This window comes from Rattus rattus, chromosome 3 (genome assembly GCF_011064425.1).
Source record: "Rattus rattus isolate New Zealand chromosome 3, Rrattus_CSIRO_v1, whole genome shotgun sequence".
Classification (NCBI taxonomy): Eukaryota; Metazoa; Chordata; class Mammalia; order Rodentia; family Muridae; genus Rattus; species Rattus rattus.
The window spans coordinates 64,799,375-64,817,685 of record NC_046156.1 but is presented as its reverse complement, the minus strand read 5'-3'; the positions used below and the strand labels follow the sequence as shown (position 1 = coordinate 64,817,685).

Genomic DNA, 18,311 nt, shown 5'->3' with positions numbered 1-18,311 from the left:
GCATCAGATCCCATTACAGATGGTTGTGAGCCACCATGTGGTTGCTGGGAATTGAACTCAGACCTCTGGAAGGGCAGTCAGTGCTTTTTTTTTTTTTTTTTTTTTTTCCTTTCTTTTTTTCGGAGCTGGGAACTGAACCCAGGGCCTTGCGCTTGCTAGGCAAGCGCTCTACCACTGAGCTAAATCCCCCAACCCTGCAGTCAGTGTTCTTAACGCTGAACCATCTCTCCAGCCCTGGAGTAGTGTTTCATTTGAATAAATCTTTTTATATATATATATATATATAATTTTTTATAAATCTTTTCATTTAGAGGAGCAGGGTAATCATCAATACTAAAACCATCTCAGATGCTGGAGAGATGGCTCAGAGGTTAAGGGTGCTTGTTGCTCTTGCAGAGAGCCTAGGCTTCCTCCCAGTACCCATCTGTTACACACACACACACACACACACACACACACACACACACACACACACACACACACACACACACACGGTACACATACATATAAGCAGGCAAATACCCCTAAACATAAATAAATCTAAAACCAAAAACTCCCGTCCTTTCCCCCGGTGGCTGTGGCCTTACAGATCACACCTGTTTTATAGGCCTGTAACTCAGAGCTGCGTAACAGTTTCTCAAAGGGGCTCATGAGAAAAAAGAATTAAAAGTCTTGGCCTAGAGCATCGTGTGTGTGTGTGTGTGTGTGTGTGTGTGTGTGTGTGTGTGTGTGTGTGTGTGTTGAGTGCTATATACAATCACAGTCACCCAGCTTCAAAAGAACCAGGCTGTCCAGCGCGCCTGTTTAGTCTGAGTCAGTCTTTATTCTGCACGTGTGTGGCGCATTGACAAGGTCCACATACAAGATAGCATTACACATTGCAGGTTAGCGTCACAGCGTTATGCAACTTCACACAGTTCGTGTTAGCTTTTTCCGTTTTTTTTTTTTTCTTTTTAATTTGACACTTTTATTTTTGAGTTTTATTTTTACAAGAGAAGACACAAGGTAAAGAAAGACGACCACTTTGGAGAGGGATTGTGGTGAGGGCAATGTCACTATGACCAGTAATAAAGTCTCCCATATCCCCTCCTAAGTAGGTCCCCCTGGGCCCCACAGCAGCTCGATCTGCTCTCCAGCACGGCACTGCCCACCAAGACGCACACTGTGGCCGTGCCGAGAGCTGAAAGAAGGAAGAACTCAAGAGGGAACTTCTGATATTGGGAACAGTTCTCAGAGTCCCCAAGGAGTCAAGAAATCTCCACAGACAGACTGGCTGCTGGGAAATCAGGAGTGACCTTTCCCTAACCTATTCCTAACCACAAGAGCCTTGTGCAAAAGCTAGGATGTGACTCTCTTGTCTTTCAATGGCCAGGGAGAGGCGTTCTGCCTCCGCCCACAGCAGTGAGCTCTGTGAAGAACAGATGTGAAAGCCAGAGTCAGCTAAGAGCTTTAGGATACCAAGTCCGTGATGGATCAGGCCTGAGGTAGGAGGGAGGGATCCTGTACTGCCCACCCCTTTGCCTTTTCTTGGCAAAGATACCGAGGCAGCCCCGAGCCTGTGGAAGTACCGGCTCCCCCACCAGCACCCGCGCTCCGCAGACCCAGAGGATGCAAAGGATCGAGCTGCAGGGGCATGGGGAAGGAGGAGCGTGGTGAGGCTGTTTCCCAGACTTCTCAGGAGGAGCTACAGAGGCACACACAGCGGGACAGAGGCCAGGCTCCACCTGTCACTTCGCATCCCTTCTCCCGAGACAGGGCCTGCGCAGTGACTTCTGATCTCTACACTTTAAGGCGACGAAGAGGAACCGTTTCAATCGTTTTCCCTAATGGGGCTTAGAATGCTCCTGCCGGGTTTTCGTTAAACTATGTCAAAATGCCTTTTTAGAAAACAAAAAGTATTTTCTTCTACGTATGATACACTATTTACACTCCATGGGTTAAAGGACGGAGACTAGTGGTGCGATCCCAGCTGATGGTGAGACACTGAGTCAGATTATGGGATGTAAGGGCTGACAGGAGCAAGAGTACAGTGGGGTTTCCCGCCTGTACAGGACTGCTCTGCCTTGCCAAGAGTCGGCAGAAAAAGAACAAAACCAAGCAAACAAAATCAAATGAGAGGTTGGGAGGTGGGGTGGGGGGGGCGCAGAGTGGATTCAGATCCACAAGCACGAGGGGAACCACCAAAGGCATTGTCACCAACCCTCTCCATGGAAAGTCAGCTTGTCCACCCCTTCTCAGAAGCAAGCTAGAAAGTGATGGCCTTCAGGGAAGTGGGCACTTCAGTTACAGCTAATCGTTCAGGCCCTGGATCAAGCTATCTCTTATTTGACTGAGGTCCTCTTCAGGCTGTCAAAATAGGCACTGCCCATCCAAGCTCACCGCTCGTTTCCTCTGGAAGTCTCCGCATGGAGACCTGGGTCTGGGCTCCAGGACGATGCACAAGCTCTACACTGTCTGGTGCAGTGGCGGAGACATGGTGGAACTTTGGTTTCCACCCTTCACTGTGTGGGGAGACTCCCAGTTCTCCAGCCGTGAGCTTCTGCTGAGGAGAGTGGAGCTCGGAAGGCATTCATACGGTCTTACGACTCAGCCCCACTCGGCTTTCTTAAGAGCTGTCACTGTAAAGCTCAGGGGCTGAGGCCTGTTTTCCTTAGGAAACAGAAAGCAACCTGTGTTGGCTACATAATGAAGAGATGCCTGAGCGCCTGGCACAGTTCTGGAAAAGTAAAAGCCAGCGTAACCTTACAAACCTGGGACTGCTGACCACTGATGAAGAGCCCACCACAGAGGGCCACATGGACATCTTATTTCCTCCCCTGGTTCCCTGACCTGCAAGTAGCTTTCAGGACGCGCTGGCGCTGTTCACAGGTACCTCGCTCTAGGTGAACCCTCCATTGCTCCTTCTGGAGAAATCAGAGAGTCCTAAGTCCAGCCCCACTCCTCCTGAGCTCATCAGGGGAATCTCTAGTCACTGGCTGCCTACTACCCACACATCCCATTCTCAACCACTCTTTCTCCTGGAAACCCCACTCATTTCCTCGCTTACTACAGACCTCAGGATTTGTAACTCAGCCAAAGAGCAGAGATGTGAGAGGTGACAGCAAAAGGGACTGGATGATGGGGACATGGGGCTTTACAAGAGCAGACTTTTCTCCTGCGGTGATGGAAAACTGGAATAACCCAGAGAAGCCTGATAAAGAGAGGCCAATTTCAGGGGATCAGCAAATACAATTCGGCACAAAACACAATTTTCATGGATTAAAATCTGCAACTTGATATTGGTTAGGCTAATTTCTTGTTTGTATTAGACATGCAAGTATAAGGTTACATTGTTATATATAGACTTGGGGTCTTCCCTTCTCTTCCCCCCTCATTTTAAAAAACAAAAGATCGTCTAGTGCCTTGCAGAGAAGAAAGCAATCCTCACGCTAAGAACCAATCTGCAGCCGTGTGGAGTGTGAGGTTCTTCGTGTGGTTTGTTCTGTAAGAAATCTTCTACGACTAAAATGAGGTTTTGAGTCAGCTTCTCTGTTACCTCTCCCCGTGTGTGCCTCCCCGCCTGGCCCCAGGGTTAGTACTCGCTCAGACTGTGCCACTTGGCTACAGGCTTGCGGGGACTCTCGCACACCTCTCTCCAGTGTTCTGCACCACTGGTTGTGACACTGTGTGCCCCCAAGATCAGCCTCCCTACCACCTCATTCTTAGTAGTACGATCGAAGTCAATGACAAGGAACTCGATGCTGATATCAGGCAGGAGATCGGTGGGGATGTCATAGATGAAGGACTCATTGAAGATGGGGTTCAAAGTGCACTTCTTTACATGGGTTTTCTTCTTGGCAATGCGTTTTCTGCCGTAGTAGACGTTCACCTTGACATAAGGATCTGGAGCCCCCAAAGAGAAGAAGAGAGACAGGCCTATGATACGGTCCTCTAATGTGTGGTAGTCCTGTGTTTAGAATCTGAACAATGTGGGCTGGAGAGATGGTTCAGTGGTTAAGAGCACTGACTGCTCTTCCAGAGGTCCTGAGTTCAATTCCCAACACCCACATGGTGGCTCACAACCATCTGTAATGGGATCTGATGCCCTCTTCTGGCACGTCTGAAGACAGCTGCAGTGTACTCAAAAATAAATAAATCTTTTGGGGGTTGGGGATTTAGCTCAGTGGTAGAGCACTTGCCTAGCAAGCACAAGGCCCTGGGTTCAGTCCCCAGCTCCGAAAAAAAAGAAAAAAGAAAAAAAAATAAATCTTTTAAGAAAAAGAATCTGTACAGTGGTTCTCAACTTGTGGTTTAAGACCCTTTTGTGGGTTTAAGGACCATTTCACAGAGGTCATAGCAGATGTCCTGCATATCATAGATTTACATTATGATTCATAACAGTAGCAAAATTATAGTTGTGAAGTAACAATGAAAATAAGTTTTTGGTTGCGGGGTCACCACAACATGAGGGACTGTGTTAAAGGGTTGCAGTTTAAGAAGGTGGAGAACCACTGGTTTAGGTGGAAGAGACTCTGCTGACTGACCATTAGGGCTTCAGTGACTGCACCATAAAAACACACAGACCACACAGAAGTCTGCTGCCTAGACTGGGGGTGGGGGCAGGGGGACTGAGCAGGTATGGGGTGTAGAACGAGGCAGAGGCCTGCAGAAATCAGGAAGCACTGTCAAGGACATGGGGATGAACAGATTACCTGCAGTCTTTTACAAGTCTCACCTGAGGTAACTGCTCCAGCATGCATGGGATTTAGAATGCCCTTGTTGGTTTACCACAAGCAGCACTGTGGCTGTGGACACCTATTGGCTAGTCACGGGGAACAAGTACAGACGGAGGAGTAGGCAGACCATGAAAAAGGGCAGGGGTCTGGACACGGAGTATCTCAGGACCACAGTGAGGGGTGGGGTGGGGTTGGTTCAGTCAGAGAAATGGGTTGAAGTAAATAGCTGCTACCTGAGAGACCGGTGATATCCATCTTCGGCAAGTGTCTGGCTTTGAGGACCACCACTGTCATTCTCTGTGCGACGGGCTGGTATGACAGAGATACCTGGAGTTCCCCTCTGCTAATGCACTTCTGTAAGGGAGAGACCTCAGATTAGATCCTGGCAGGAGAGCAGGAGACTAGACAGCCATGTGCAGAGGAGAGGGAAGAGAGCCTGCGTGTGGGTGTGCTCAGGGACAAGTAAGGGGTGTGGATTCAGGCGAGGTACAGAGACACCATCAAGACAGCCAGAGCTCTGAAACCTTCCCTGGCCAATTTAAAGCTGATTCCTGTGTCCATCCCCTGTCCCCTTTTTTGGGTGGTTCTGGGAATTGAATTTAGCCTCTTGAATACTAGGCTAGTACTCCACCACTAGCTGGGCAGTCAAGTCTCAGGACTCCAGAGGTAGACTTAGGAGTTTGAGGCTAGCCTGGCCAGCCAGAGCTGTATAGTGAGAACCTGCAGAGCTGTATAGTGAGAACCTGCAGAGCTGTATAGTGAGAACCTGCAGAGCTGTATAGTGAGAACCTGCAGAGCTGTATAGTGAGAACCTGCAGAGCTGTATAGTGAGAACCTCACTCACGTTCCTTCTCTCTGGCCCCACAGGGACCTCAAACTCTGTACCTACAGGATGGTTGGATCGACTACTGATCCTCCTGCCTCCAGCTCCGAGTGTTTGGTTAGCAGTTATCTGCCAGCTTGGTTCAGGCTACTTCTACTCAGTGTTTTGTCACAAGTTATTAAACATTCTCGAACTTCTGCTCCTTCCTCCATAAAACAGAAGCCCTCCCTCACAGCATCATTAGGAAGACTGGGTGAACCAAATTTTGTAAGCGGCAGCTGTGTCCAGCATGTAGCGGTCTCTAATTTGGTTCTTAGCGTTGAGGGGTGAGGGGGCAGTGCTGGAGGCTCAGTGGCTAAGGGCACTTGTCCTTCCAAAGGAAGTTCACAACTGCCTTTAACTCCAGCTCCAAGGGATCCAGCACCTACCGCTGGACTTCAGTTGTATTTGCACACACATGGTACACACTCCCATAGACACATAAGTTTAAAAACAAGCGGGGGACCAGGCAGATGGCCACTTGGTAAAGTGTTTGCTTTGAAAGCACGAGGACCTGAGTTTGGGTTCCTTGACATCTGTGTGAAACTTAAAAGCAGAATCCAGATCACCATCCCGGCAGCACGCACCAGGGATCCCAGTGCTGGGAAGTAGAGACAGGCAGATCAGGTTAACCTGCCTGGATGAATCCTGAACCCCCGGTTCTAGATTCAGTGAGAGATCCCAGATTCAGTGAGAGACCCCAGATTCAGTGAGAGATCCCAGATTCAGTGAGAGACCCCAGATTCAGTGAGAGATCCCAGAATCAGCGAGAGATCCCAGATTCAGTGAGAGATCCCAGATTCAGTGAGAGACCCCAGATTCAGTGAGAGACCCCAGATTCAGCGAGAGATCCCAGATTCAGTGAGAGACCCCAGATTCAGTGAGAGATCCCAGATTCAGTGAGAGATCCCAGATTCAGCGAGAGATCCCGGATTCAGCGAGAGATCCCGGATTCAGCGAGAGATCCCGGATTCAGCGAGAGACCCCGGATTCAGTGAGAGACCCCAGATTCAGTGAGAGATCCCAGATTCAGCGAGAGACCCCAGATTCAGTGAGAGATCCCAGATTCAGTGAGAGATCCCAGATTCAGCGAGAGATCCCGGATTCAGTGAGAGATCCCAGATTCAGTGAGAGATCTCAGATTCAGTGAGAGATCCCAGATTCAGTGAGAGATCCCAGATTCAGCGAGAGATCCCAGATTCAGTGAGAGACCCCAGATTCAGTGAGAGATCCCAGATTCAGTGAGAGATCCCAGATTCAGTGAGAGATCCCAGATTCAGTGAGAGATTCCATTTCAAGACATAGAGGGCCAGGTGTGGTGGTGCACACCTTTGACCACAGCACTTGGGAGGTAGAGGCAGGGAGATCTCGGTGGGCAGCCTGGTCTACAGAGTGAGTTCCAGGACCGCCAGGGCTATGTAGAGAGACCACATCTCAATAAACAAACAACGAAGAAAGGGTGAGTGGTAGGATGGCCCATGGAGTACAGCTGGCAACTATCAAATTTCAACCCTGGAAAGTACAAAGTGAGAAAACCGATTCCTGCTGGCTCCCTTCTGACTTCACCTGTGCAGCACGGCAAACACGACAGCAAGACCAGAGAAGGTATTCACGTCAGCTGTGGCCTCCACACACAAACTTGAACCGTGTGTGGCTATGCACAGATATAACACCAGACCTTGAGAGGAGCCGCTCAAGGTCATAGTCAGTCCAACCCCTGAACTACACAGACCTTGTCTCAAAATGTTTGTCCTTGAGTTGGTGTGGTGATGCAGACCTTACCTCTCAGGACTCAGAAGGCAGAGGCCAGTGGATCCTGGTGAGTTTGAAATCAGCCCGATCTACACAGCAGAAAAGAATAATGCAACCTCGTCTCAAAAAATGGTTATTTCTTTGAAAACTATGGCTGGAATTGTAGGATAGTGGTAGCCTTTGTGCTTACCACGTGGGCACCCTAGATTCAATCCTCAGAAATGTAGTAGGAATGACCTAGGGTACAATGCATACCTAATTCTCAGCACTTGGGAGGAGGGCTAGTCTAGGCTATGTAATGAGTTTCAGGCCATCCTGAGAGACATGATGAGAGCATTGCAGAACACCAAAACGGGCTAGTCTAGGCTATGTAATGAGTTTCAGGCCATCCTGAGAGACATGATGAGAGCATTGCAGAACACCAAAACGGCCAGGGGAGATGAGTCCGTGTATAAAGTGCTTGTTGCCCAGGCATGAAGACCAGAGTCTGGATCCCTCCAAAGCCATATATCCATATATAAACAAGGGGTGTGTGTGTGTGTGAGTGTCTGTGTGTGTGTGAGTGTGTGAGTGTCTGTGTGTGTGTGAGTCTGTGTGAGTGAGTGTGTGTGTGTCTGTGTGAGTTTGTCTGTGTGTGAGTGTCTGTGTGTGTGTGAGTGTGTGTGTGAGTGTGTCTGTGTGAGAGAGAGTGTGTGAGAGTGTGTGTGTGTGAGTGTGTGTGTGAGAGTGTGTGTGTGTGTGTGTGAGTGTGACCTGCTTATAATCCTAGCACAGGGGACATAGAGACTGGGATACCTGCAGCAAGCTGGCTAGCCAGTGTCTGACAAAGTCTGAGTGGTGAACTCAAGGTTCAGCGAGAGACCCTGCCTTGGTAGATCAGGTGGAGACCAATAGGGGAAGACAATGGACCTCAATCCTAGGTCTCCACATGCATTTGCACCCCCATACATGTGAGTGCACGCACACACACACACACACACACACACACACACACACACACTCCCCATTCACATGTTTTGGAAATTGTATGGTGGGAAACAGGAGCTGGGTTAACTCTTCATTCTGCCTCACTGCATGACTTTGGTAAGTCCTTGAGACAAATCTCTGGAGCCTGCTGTAATTTCCCAAGGGGACCTGCTTGCCAGTTCCCCCGCCTGTGTGTGCAGGGCTGCAGTGCCCGCTCTTCGCAGCCTGACTTTCCCACTGCTCCTCGCTCCCCTCCTTTGTTTCTCCAGCTTTAAAATTTGCCTCTATTTTGCATTTGAAAAAAACAAATCTTGCTGTGCGGGCGGGGACGGCCTCACTCCATTCCAGCTTCAGCTTCTCGTTGCCTGGGTTACAGAGACGCCATGCTTCTCTGGCTGCAGAACATTTGCTGGTTTTCAGACTGTGTAGCCCTGGCTGGCCTAGAGCTCACCGTGGCTGGCCTTGGGCTCACGCTTCGGCCTCCCGAGTGCTGTAGAGGAGTGTACCACACCCGATCCTGATTAGCTAATCGACAGCGTTTGGGTTTATAGCTCCCTGTGTCAGTGCTGGGGTCCCAGGGCAGGAGACTAAGAATTCATTGCCTTTCAAGGCCCAGGGCTCGTCACACACTCAAGAGACAGAGCATGGGCTACCAGAGCAAGACCCTATTTTGTTTTTTAAGTTTTTTTTTTATTATTTGTGTGTATGGGTGCTTTGTCTACATGTCTGTGCACCATATTCACATAAGGTTTGCACAGGTCAGACAAGAGGGCACTGGATCCCCTCTTGAACTCAATCACAGGCAGTTGTGAGCTGCTATGTGGGTTCTGAGAATCAAATCCAGGTCCTCTGCAAGACCTAGGTCCTCAGAACCACTAGCTGTCTCTCCAGCTTGGAAAACATTGCCCCCTTTTTAAAAGATGATTTTTCTTCCAGGTGTCTTAAGTCCCAGCACTCAAGAGGCAGGGGACAGCCGGGGCAATGTAGGGATCGTATCTGAAAAAAAAAGGTTTTTCCCCCTTCAGCTTCCTGCCCCTTCTCTCTTCTCCATCTCTCTGACCCTCTTTTTCTAAATAGAAAGGTGGTCCTGGAGATCAAACTCAGGGCCTTATCCATCTGGGCCAGCCACTGCCACAGCTGCAGCCCTTGGCTTTCGGAATGGAAGTACAGAAGGAGCTAATAGACTCAGACTGTATTCCATGGTTTTTCTCTGCTCGACTGAAGCTCCACATGTTCTTATTTCACTGTCGTGATCAGCTCTTGATTGTACCTATGTATCCATGCCCAATAAACAGCCGTTGTCCTTGACAACCCGCGTGTTTCTGGGTTGTTTCCTTTCGGCGTATTCCAAAAATCTGAGAAGAGACCCTAATTCACTTTCATAATTAGCTCTAATCACAGGGAAAGTAATGCCCCTGGTAAATGCCTTCCAAAATACCAGGGAGAAGCTGTTCAATAGAACAGCTACCAGCTGGCTGAGTCTGCATTAGCTTTGACTCATTGGAATGAAATGAGCAGGGGCTGAGCAGATCCGTAGTTAAGAGAGAGCACTTGTTGCTTTTGGAGGGGACAGAGTTCAGTTCCCAGCACCCGCGTGATGGCTCGAAGTCATCCATAGTCCCCACATGCAGGGAATCTGATCCTATCTTCCTCTTCCGACTTCCACAGGCACCAGGCACACACATGGTGCATACACAGGAAAACACTGAAACACATATGTACTTTGTTTAACTGGAAACATTAAGCAGGGGCCGACATGTTGGCCGGAGGAGGAGCACTGCTTTAGTGGAGGAGCTGGCTCCATTCCAGGCACCCACACGGCAGCTCACAAATGCCTGTGCTCTGGTTCCAGGAGATCAACGTCTTCTGACCTCCGAGGGCATTGAATGATGTGGTGCATACACGTGGTCAAACATTCACACACGTAAATGAAAAATAGGTATGCACACATAAATAAAAACATGACCCTCAGAGGCACAGTCCTGGCACCTGGGAAGCAGAGGCAGGAGGATCTCTGTGGGTTCTAGGACAGCCAGGGCTATGTAGAGAGACTCTGTCTCAAAACAAACAAACAAAGCAAAAGAAAACTGATCTTGGGGACAGAGAGATGGCTCAGCAGTCAAGAACACCTGCTGCTCTTACTGAGGACCTGGGACCCATTCCTAGCATCCACAGCGCTCACGGCTGCCTATAGTAACTCCAGTTCCAGGGATCCCACGGCCTCTTCTTAGTTCCATGGGCTCCTGCATGCACATAGTTCACATAAATACACCCAAGCACACACACACTCGTGCACACGTAAAATAAATAAGAGAGAGAGAGAGAGAGAGAGAGAGAGAGAGAGAGAGAGAGAGAGAGGAGCTGAGTTTGTGTTCCTGCACGCATATCAGAGAGTTCACAGACAAACGTTTTGGTGTTGTCCTTAGGGCTAATGGTGATCAACTTAGTTGAGGAATGGCTGTTTTTGCTGGAGTTGTCATCTTTCATGAATGTTCCTGCCTTCTAAAGGAACTGACAGATTTTTAGGGCTTGAATTGTGGAGGAAGAATAGGGAATAATAATAATAATAATAATAATAATAATAATAATAATAATCCCACACAGCTGGCAGAGTGTTTGCTGAGCATCCACAAAGCCTTGCATTTGATCCTGAGCACTTTATAAAACTGAATGCAGCAGAGAACACCTCTAATCTCAGTGCTGAGGGGAAAAGACAGGATACAAAATTCAAGGTCAAATCCCATTGTTCTCCAGGGTCTAGGGAAAGCACAGTTCTCACGCCACATCAGGTAATTTCTTTGACTATACATGGACTGACCCTGGGCTCCAACCTCATAGGTAGCAATGAATAGCCTAGTAAGAGCACCAGTGGGGGTTGGGGATTTAGCTCAGTGGTAGAGCGCTTGCCTAGGAAGGCGCAAGGCCCTGGGTTCGGTCCCCAGCTCCGGAAAAAAGAATCAAAAAAAAAAAAAAAGAAACAAGAGCACCAGTGGAAGGGGAAGCCCTTGGTCCTGCCAAGACTGCCAACCCCCAGTGAATGTGATTGTTGGGGGGAGGGCGGTAATGGGGGGAGGGTGGGGAGGGGAACACCCATAGAGAAGGGGAAGGGGAGGGGCTAGGGGGATGTTGGCCCAGAAACTGGGAAAGGGAATAACAATCGAAATGTAAATAAGAAATACTCAAGTTAATAAAGAAAAAAAAAAGGTAATTCCTTTGCAACAGATCACTCCAGAAAATTATAACTGATCAAAATGTAGGGTTGTGGAGCCCAGTCTCAACTGAGGAATGTTCAGCATGTCCCCTGTACCCAAGGCTCAGGGATCATTCCAGACGGGGCAGAAAAGACTGTAACAGCCAGAGGTCCAGGAAGTCTGTTGTGAGACTGTGTCCTAGAAACATCAGAGAAGTTACACGCATGAAGTCTCACCAACGACTGCCTAGACCACCTACACAGGAGCAAAGCTCACGCCTGTAATCCCACTGTGACAGGCCTTAGGGTCAGGAGTTCAAGGTCATCCTGTGTTACGTAAGAGCCCGTCTCAAAACTCCAAAAACCAGGCTGCAGAGACAGCTCAGCAGAGAACATTGCTTGCTTTCCTTGTAGAGGACCTGGCTTTGGTTCCCAGTGCCCCCATGTTGGCCCACAACCTCTATAACTCCAGTTGAAGGGAATCGAACACGCTCTCTGGCCTCCCAGGGAACCAGGCAGGCGTGGGTAAAACACTCATGAGCATAAAAGACAAATCTAAAGAGGATACATTCTTATTTTAAAAAACACCAAATTCAGGGGCTGGGGATTTAGCTCAGTGGTAGAGCGCTTATCTAGGAAGCGCAAGGCCCTGGGTTCGGTCCCCAGCTCCGAAAAAAAGAACCAAAAAAAAAAAAACACACCAAATTCCAAACTAATTAACAAATATGATTATGGCTTAGAGCTGTACATGGCCACACGTGCCCATTAGCCCAGCTGCTCCAAAGCCTAAAGACGTGGGAGAGCAACTTTGAACCTAGATCCAGTAGTCTGGGGAGACCCTCTCTCCAACCAAAACCCCGAAAGCTGTTGCATGCGTTTCCTAGTTATTGCTTAGACTGTGCCCAGATCATCTGTTCTTGCAGAGTCCCTGTGCCCCATCCTAGTTCTTGGGGGAAACAGACCTTCCCGTTTTCTCCCCTTCATCATTCCTCAGATAGTTACCCACCCATCTCCTGGCCTCCTCCTCCTCTGGCTCTTTTCCTTGGGCAGCATGACCACGCCGCTCTGTGCTACTGAAGCCTGCAGCCACAACCTGACTGCCATCCATCATTCTGCAGGGAAGGCCAGATCTCCTTGCTCCCTTGGCCCCCTCCCTTTTGCTTTCTATTCAATTCTCAGTTCAGGCAGCCCTGTCAATGGCTCTTTTGAGCCTCTGATGCCTGGGAGCTAGGCTGCTTCCCAGTCCCTGGGCCCAGTCAGGCAAAGAACCTGTTGTGGAGCAAGCGAGCAGAAAGCCACGGAGAAGAGATTTAGCCATGTCTGACAGAGCCTCTGTTGTGGCACAGTGGATTAGACCCAGGATCCTGAAGGACATGCTTGGATCAATGAAAACCTGGCGAGGACAGGCCTACTTCCTTGTAAGTAGCCTCCTTCAGAGTCATTTTCTAGCTAGAATCTGCACTGTGTGGGCCTATGTGCTCTCAATAAACCTTTTGTGGGACCAGAAGTCTGCAGGACCACCACTGCTCTAAATCACAGCCATGAGAAAATGCAAGAGACAAAACCCCGACACTCAGAGGCTTCCCCTCTCCACAGGAAACAGCTCTCTTTTTGTCCCCGGACTATTGACATGTTTTCCTTTGTCCTTTCAGTCCCAACAGCTAGACTGGATGATCTGGAGGTCACATGCAAATCTGGGATTTTAAAAATCCTCTCATTCCCATGACACTGCCTCAGGTAAGCAACATGACCCGAGAAACATTGAGGCCATCTCATGCGTCTGTTGTCCCCTCTGCTAGTTGGCTTCTCCCAGCTCTCTGCCTGGACCTCTTAAGCCTTTTTCTCCCGTTGCAGGCTTAGCATGAGAATGTGAGTTCACTTATGATTATTAAGTACAATAAAAGAAAACAAAGCAGTTGCTTAAGAAATTATTTTCAAGGGTGGAGAGAGCGCAGCAGTCAAGCGCACTGGCTGCTCTTCTAGACAACCCGGGTTCAATTCCCAGCACCCACATGGCAGCTCACGACCGTCTGTAGCTTCAGTTCCAGGGGATCCAATGCTCTTTTCTGGCCTCTGTGGGTGTTAGGCACACAAGTATACATGCAGGCAAAATACCCATACACATAAAGTAAAATTAAAAAATCAATTCTGTAGTCCAGGCATTGTGGCACATCCCAGCACTTTGCAGACAGAGGCCTGGTCTGCATAGCTCAGGGTGTCCAGATCTACACAGTGAGACCCCCGTCTCTAAAGAAAGTTTCCCTGGGGCTGGTGGAAGGGCACACAAATACCCGTGCTCCACCCCTGGGGGCTGGTGGAAGGGCACACAAACACATGTGCTCCACACCTTTGTGTGGCTTTGTGCATGGTGGACAAGCACTGTTGCCTGCTGAGCCATATTCTCTGCCCTCCTACCCGGGAACCTTGGAAGGAAGGTTTGGTTGCTTTTACAAGCTGGGCTGAGGCTGCAGCTCAGTGTGTGTTCGGCCTCTCTAAAAATGGTGCCTTTTAAAGATGAACGGGGAAGTGAGAGGCCTGGGGATCCTGGGGATGAATGAAGGACAGACTCCCCGGCGGCTGATCCGAGATAAGGGCTCAGAAGTGTGGGAGTTTGGCAAGCTCTGCTGTCCTGTCTGGGCCTCAGGATCCTAGCCCGGGCTTCATCCTCATGAGAGGAGTTAATAAAGCGGGAAGAAACTTGGCTCTCCCCGAGAACTCCCGGCAGTTCAGCAAATGCCATTGTCTGTGCTCTCTGCCCAGTGCCCTGGATTTGATTGCTTTGTTTCCAGTCTTTTCCCAGCTGCAGCTCGGCACAGAGCCCTGCCCCTACCCCCATAGTACCGGACTGTGAGCACATGAGTGGCCTGGAAGAGTGGTGGGTGGTGTTGGAAATGGTCCTCCTTCCAGGACAAACAGGGCTAAGCACTCGAGTCCTGTAAATGGGAGCCAGGAAACTAGAAAGTGGGGAGCAGGTACCGAGGAAAAGAAGGTGGTAAGAAGACAGAAGAGGGGGTTGGGGATTTGGCTCAGTGGTAGAGCGCTTGACTCACAAGCACAAGGCCCTGGGTTCGATCCCCAGCTCCAAAAAAAAGGAAAAAGACAGAGAAGGGGACATTCCCCTTCTGTAGTCTGTCTCCACTGTCCTTTCATGTTATGTCTCTTTTTCCTTTTGAGCTAGGATGTCAAGTACTTTAGGCTGTTCTTAAACTTGTAGGGAAGGCTGACTTTGAACCCCTGATCCTCCTGCTTCTACCTCCTAATTTCATATGGGACCAGGGATCCAACCTAAGGTTCTGTGACTCAAAAGCACACACTCTACCAACTCAGCCACATTCATAGCCCGTGTGTGTGTGTGTGTGTGTGTGTATGTGTGTGTGTGTGTGTGTGTGTGTGTGTGTGTGTTTCTGAGTGAGACAGAGTCTAGCCTCTGTTGACATTCAGCTACCTTTAGCTGAGGATGACCTTCAACTCCTAAGCTTTCTCATCTCACAGACCAAGAGCTGGCCAGGATTTCAGGCCTCTGCCATGATGCTCAGTTCTAAAAGTCAAAAATGGTCCAGCACTCAATTAGCCAAAGCAGGAGGATTAGTGTAAACCCAAAGGCAGCCTAGGCTACAGAGTAAGCTCCAGGCCATCGAGAACTTCATACCATGACCCTGTGTGTCACGAAACAAAACAATAAAAACTGGAAATGTAGCTCAGCTGGTAGAGTGCATGCTTATGTGCACATGTGAGACCTGGGGTCTAACTCTAGTACTGCACCAACTGTGCGCTGGTACACACCCAAACCCTCGAGGGTGGGATGCAGGGAGGACAACAAGGAGCTCAAGGTCATCCTCAGCTCCATCAGATTCTTGGTCAACATTAAAAAAACAAATCCCCCCAGGGCTGGAGGGATGGCTCAGTGGTTAAGAGCACTGACTGCTCTTCCAAAGGTCCTGGGTTCAATTCCCAGCAACTACATGGTGGCTCACAACCATCAGTAATGAGCTCTGATGCTCTCTTCTGGTGTGTCTGAAGACAGCTGCAGTGTACTCATATACATAAAATAAATAAATAAATCTTTAAAAAAAAAAACCCTAAAAAACAAATTCCCCCTCCCATTTTTTCTCCTATGTGTTGGGGAGTGAATCGAGGGTCTCTCACATGCTAGACAAGTACCCTCTCAGTAACATGCTCCTCTGCTAAGTCTGTCTCTCAGACTCCATCCAGCCTCTGGGTTGCAAACACTGCCAGTGATGTGTGTTTTCTCCAAGAAGGAGAGGGTAATAATACGTCCGGCATGTTACCTGGTTCCTCATCATGACCTAGTGCAGAAGTCAGCTGAGGGGGACAGAAGAGTCTGTCATGCATCTGGGAAGCAGAAGCTGAGGCGTCGACTAAGGCAGTCAGTTCCAGAGCACCAGTGTGCACTGGCAGCCCTCCTCTGCCCCCATGTGAAAGACTTGGGTGGCTTTCCAGGACGGGTGGTCATTTATGCTCTGGAGGCGTGCTTGTTCATGCTGTGTGCTTAGGATGTTAGTTCCAGAGTAATATTACTGAGCGGGGAAAGAGGGAGAAAGAGCAGTGTGGAGGTCCTCATCTTCCTCCCAGTGCAAACCAAGGAAAGGTCTCTGTGTTAAAGGTTAGGGCCTGGAAAGTGAAGCGCTGCGCTAAACTGAAGTTGTAACATGCTTATAAAAAGAAATACAGGGGTTGGGGATTTAGCTCAGTGGTAGAGCGCTTGCCTAGCAAGTGCAAGGCCCTGGGTTCGGTCCCCAGCTCTGGAAAAAAAGAAAGGAAAAAAAAAAAAAAAAGAAAAAAAGAAATACATGGGCTTAAGAGATGGCTCCATGGTTAAGAGATCCTGTTGTTCTCAGAGGACTCAGTTCAGTTTTAAGCACCCACATTAGGCAGCTCCTAACTGTCTAGAACTCCAGCTCCAAGGAATCCAATGCCCTCTGGTGCCCTTGGAAGGGCAGACACACACACACACACACACACACACACACACACACACACACACACACAGACACACACACAGACACACACACACACACACACACACACACACAAACACACACGCACTCATGATAACATTTACACCCACCTAGGAAAGGAAGCTGAGGATAAAGAGAATTAATTTTTATACTTTTTCAGCAGCGGGGTGCATGTTCCCTCAAGAAAGAACACAGGTTCTGGAACACCAGGTTCGCCCCTTTGTCCTATAAATTGTGATGGGTCTAGGGTTGGTGGACCAGTCTGTTCCAAGCAAGCTGGACGTGGCATCAGGATACCAACCACTAAGTGAAAGTTTGCAAGCAACTTGTCCTTTAGTCTCCCAGAATTTGCTTCTTAGAGGCACGCACCTGCCAGGCCCCCTGTTATACTTTGACTGCAGCTTCTCTTTGATAGCCAAGACCTCAGTGACTTTTCCGTCGCCTGTCTTTATTACCGTTTCTCTCCTGACCCCCGTCTTACTTCACTGAGACCTGGCAAGCTTCCTTGGACCATCCCTCCCCTGCACACTCTTCCTCCTCACCTGAATGTTCCTCTTGATGATGTCCCTGGTCAGCTGAACCTTGCCTGTGCTGGGGTCCACTCCAGCCAAGGGCACCATGACCTCCCCGATGACGTCATCCCGAGAGAAGCGATCAAAGCTGAGCACAAGGAAGTGCAGCACCAGGTCCTGTAGCTGGCTGTAGGGAATGCCGTAGAAGGTGAAGGTCTCATCAAACACGGGGTCCAGGGTCTTGCGAAGCACCCGGGTCTTCACTCGATGCCGCTTGTCAGGAAGAATGGTCATTTTGATGTAGGGATCGGAGCCCTGGGTCTGGCCATCCATCACTGGCAGCCCATGCGCCTCTTGGATTGTCACCACCAGAGCTTTCTTGGGAAAGTTGTAGTCCACCGAGAAGGTAAGGGACCCTAGCATCACATCTTCCTCTGGCGACGATGGGGAGGTGGGCTTGCTTTCACCCGGGGTCAGGCTGGTCATGGGGCTCCTTAGTTCTTCCCCATAGTCTCTTTTGATGGGTAACTGGTCTATACAAGATGCAGGGCTAGGCCCTCTGGGATCCTTGTCATGGCTCAGCAGGCCAGACTCTGCGTTTACTAAGAGGTTCCCTCGTCCACTTTCCCTATGAGAACCATCTTTGTCCCTCCGAACTTTGATGATTTTCTTCTTGTTGCTGAGGGTCTCTGGGTAGATGCTAATGCCTTTCAGCATATGAATAAACTTGTACGGTGGGGTCTTGTGCTTCTTCTCCGCCTGCTGGTGGCAGCATGTCCACACAAAGACAGTCACAGAGACACACACCACCAGCACAGAGGCGCCGATGAGGCCAGCCGCTACTGGTGACACATCTGAAGGCAGAGACCAGAGTTATATCAAAACATGACTTCCATTCCTGTCAAGAGAGTGCTTCTCCTGGGGCCAAACTAATCCTCACTTCAGCCTGCACAGTGGGAGTCCAGGCTTTGGAGCTTTTGCCCCTCACAGCCCAGGAGGGGAGCCAAACCCTTGCCTTCCTGCTAAAGCCACAGAACACATTCACAGAGCACATTTGTTTAGCTACTGTTGTTCGAGACAAGGTTTCACACGTAACCTGGCTTGTCCTGCAAACTGCTCTGTAGACTAGGCTGGCCTGGATCACACAGAGACTGCTTGTCTGAGCCCCCCAAGTCTGGCTCACTTAGCTTCTTAATGTACCCATCGTGGTGTCTCATCTGATATTTGTAAAAATTTAGTAACATTGTAGATGTATGGGTGTTTGTGGCATGTCTGTCTGTCTGTCTGTGCAGCCCAACAGCCTGGTGCCTATGGAGGGCAGAAGGTGTTTTGGTA

At 49.4% G+C, this 18,311-nt stretch overlaps 1 protein-coding gene across 1 annotated transcript; it reads right to left on the bottom strand.

Moving 5' to 3' along the window:
- Positions 1–803: 803 nt before the first annotated feature.
- Syt11 (synaptotagmin 11) lies at positions 804–17,843 on the bottom strand. The gene is made up of 3 exons (XM_032898045.1): positions 17,007–17,843; positions 4,946–5,069; positions 804–3,882 (listed from the first exon to the last, which is right to left on the bottom strand). Exons 1-3 carry the CDS (start codon positions 17,691–17,693, stop codon positions 3,572–3,574), a joined length of 1,122 nt encoding a protein of 373 aa, XP_032753936.1. The 5' UTR covers positions 17,694–17,843; the 3' UTR covers positions 804–3,571.
- Positions 17,844–18,311: the final 468 nt, after the last annotated feature.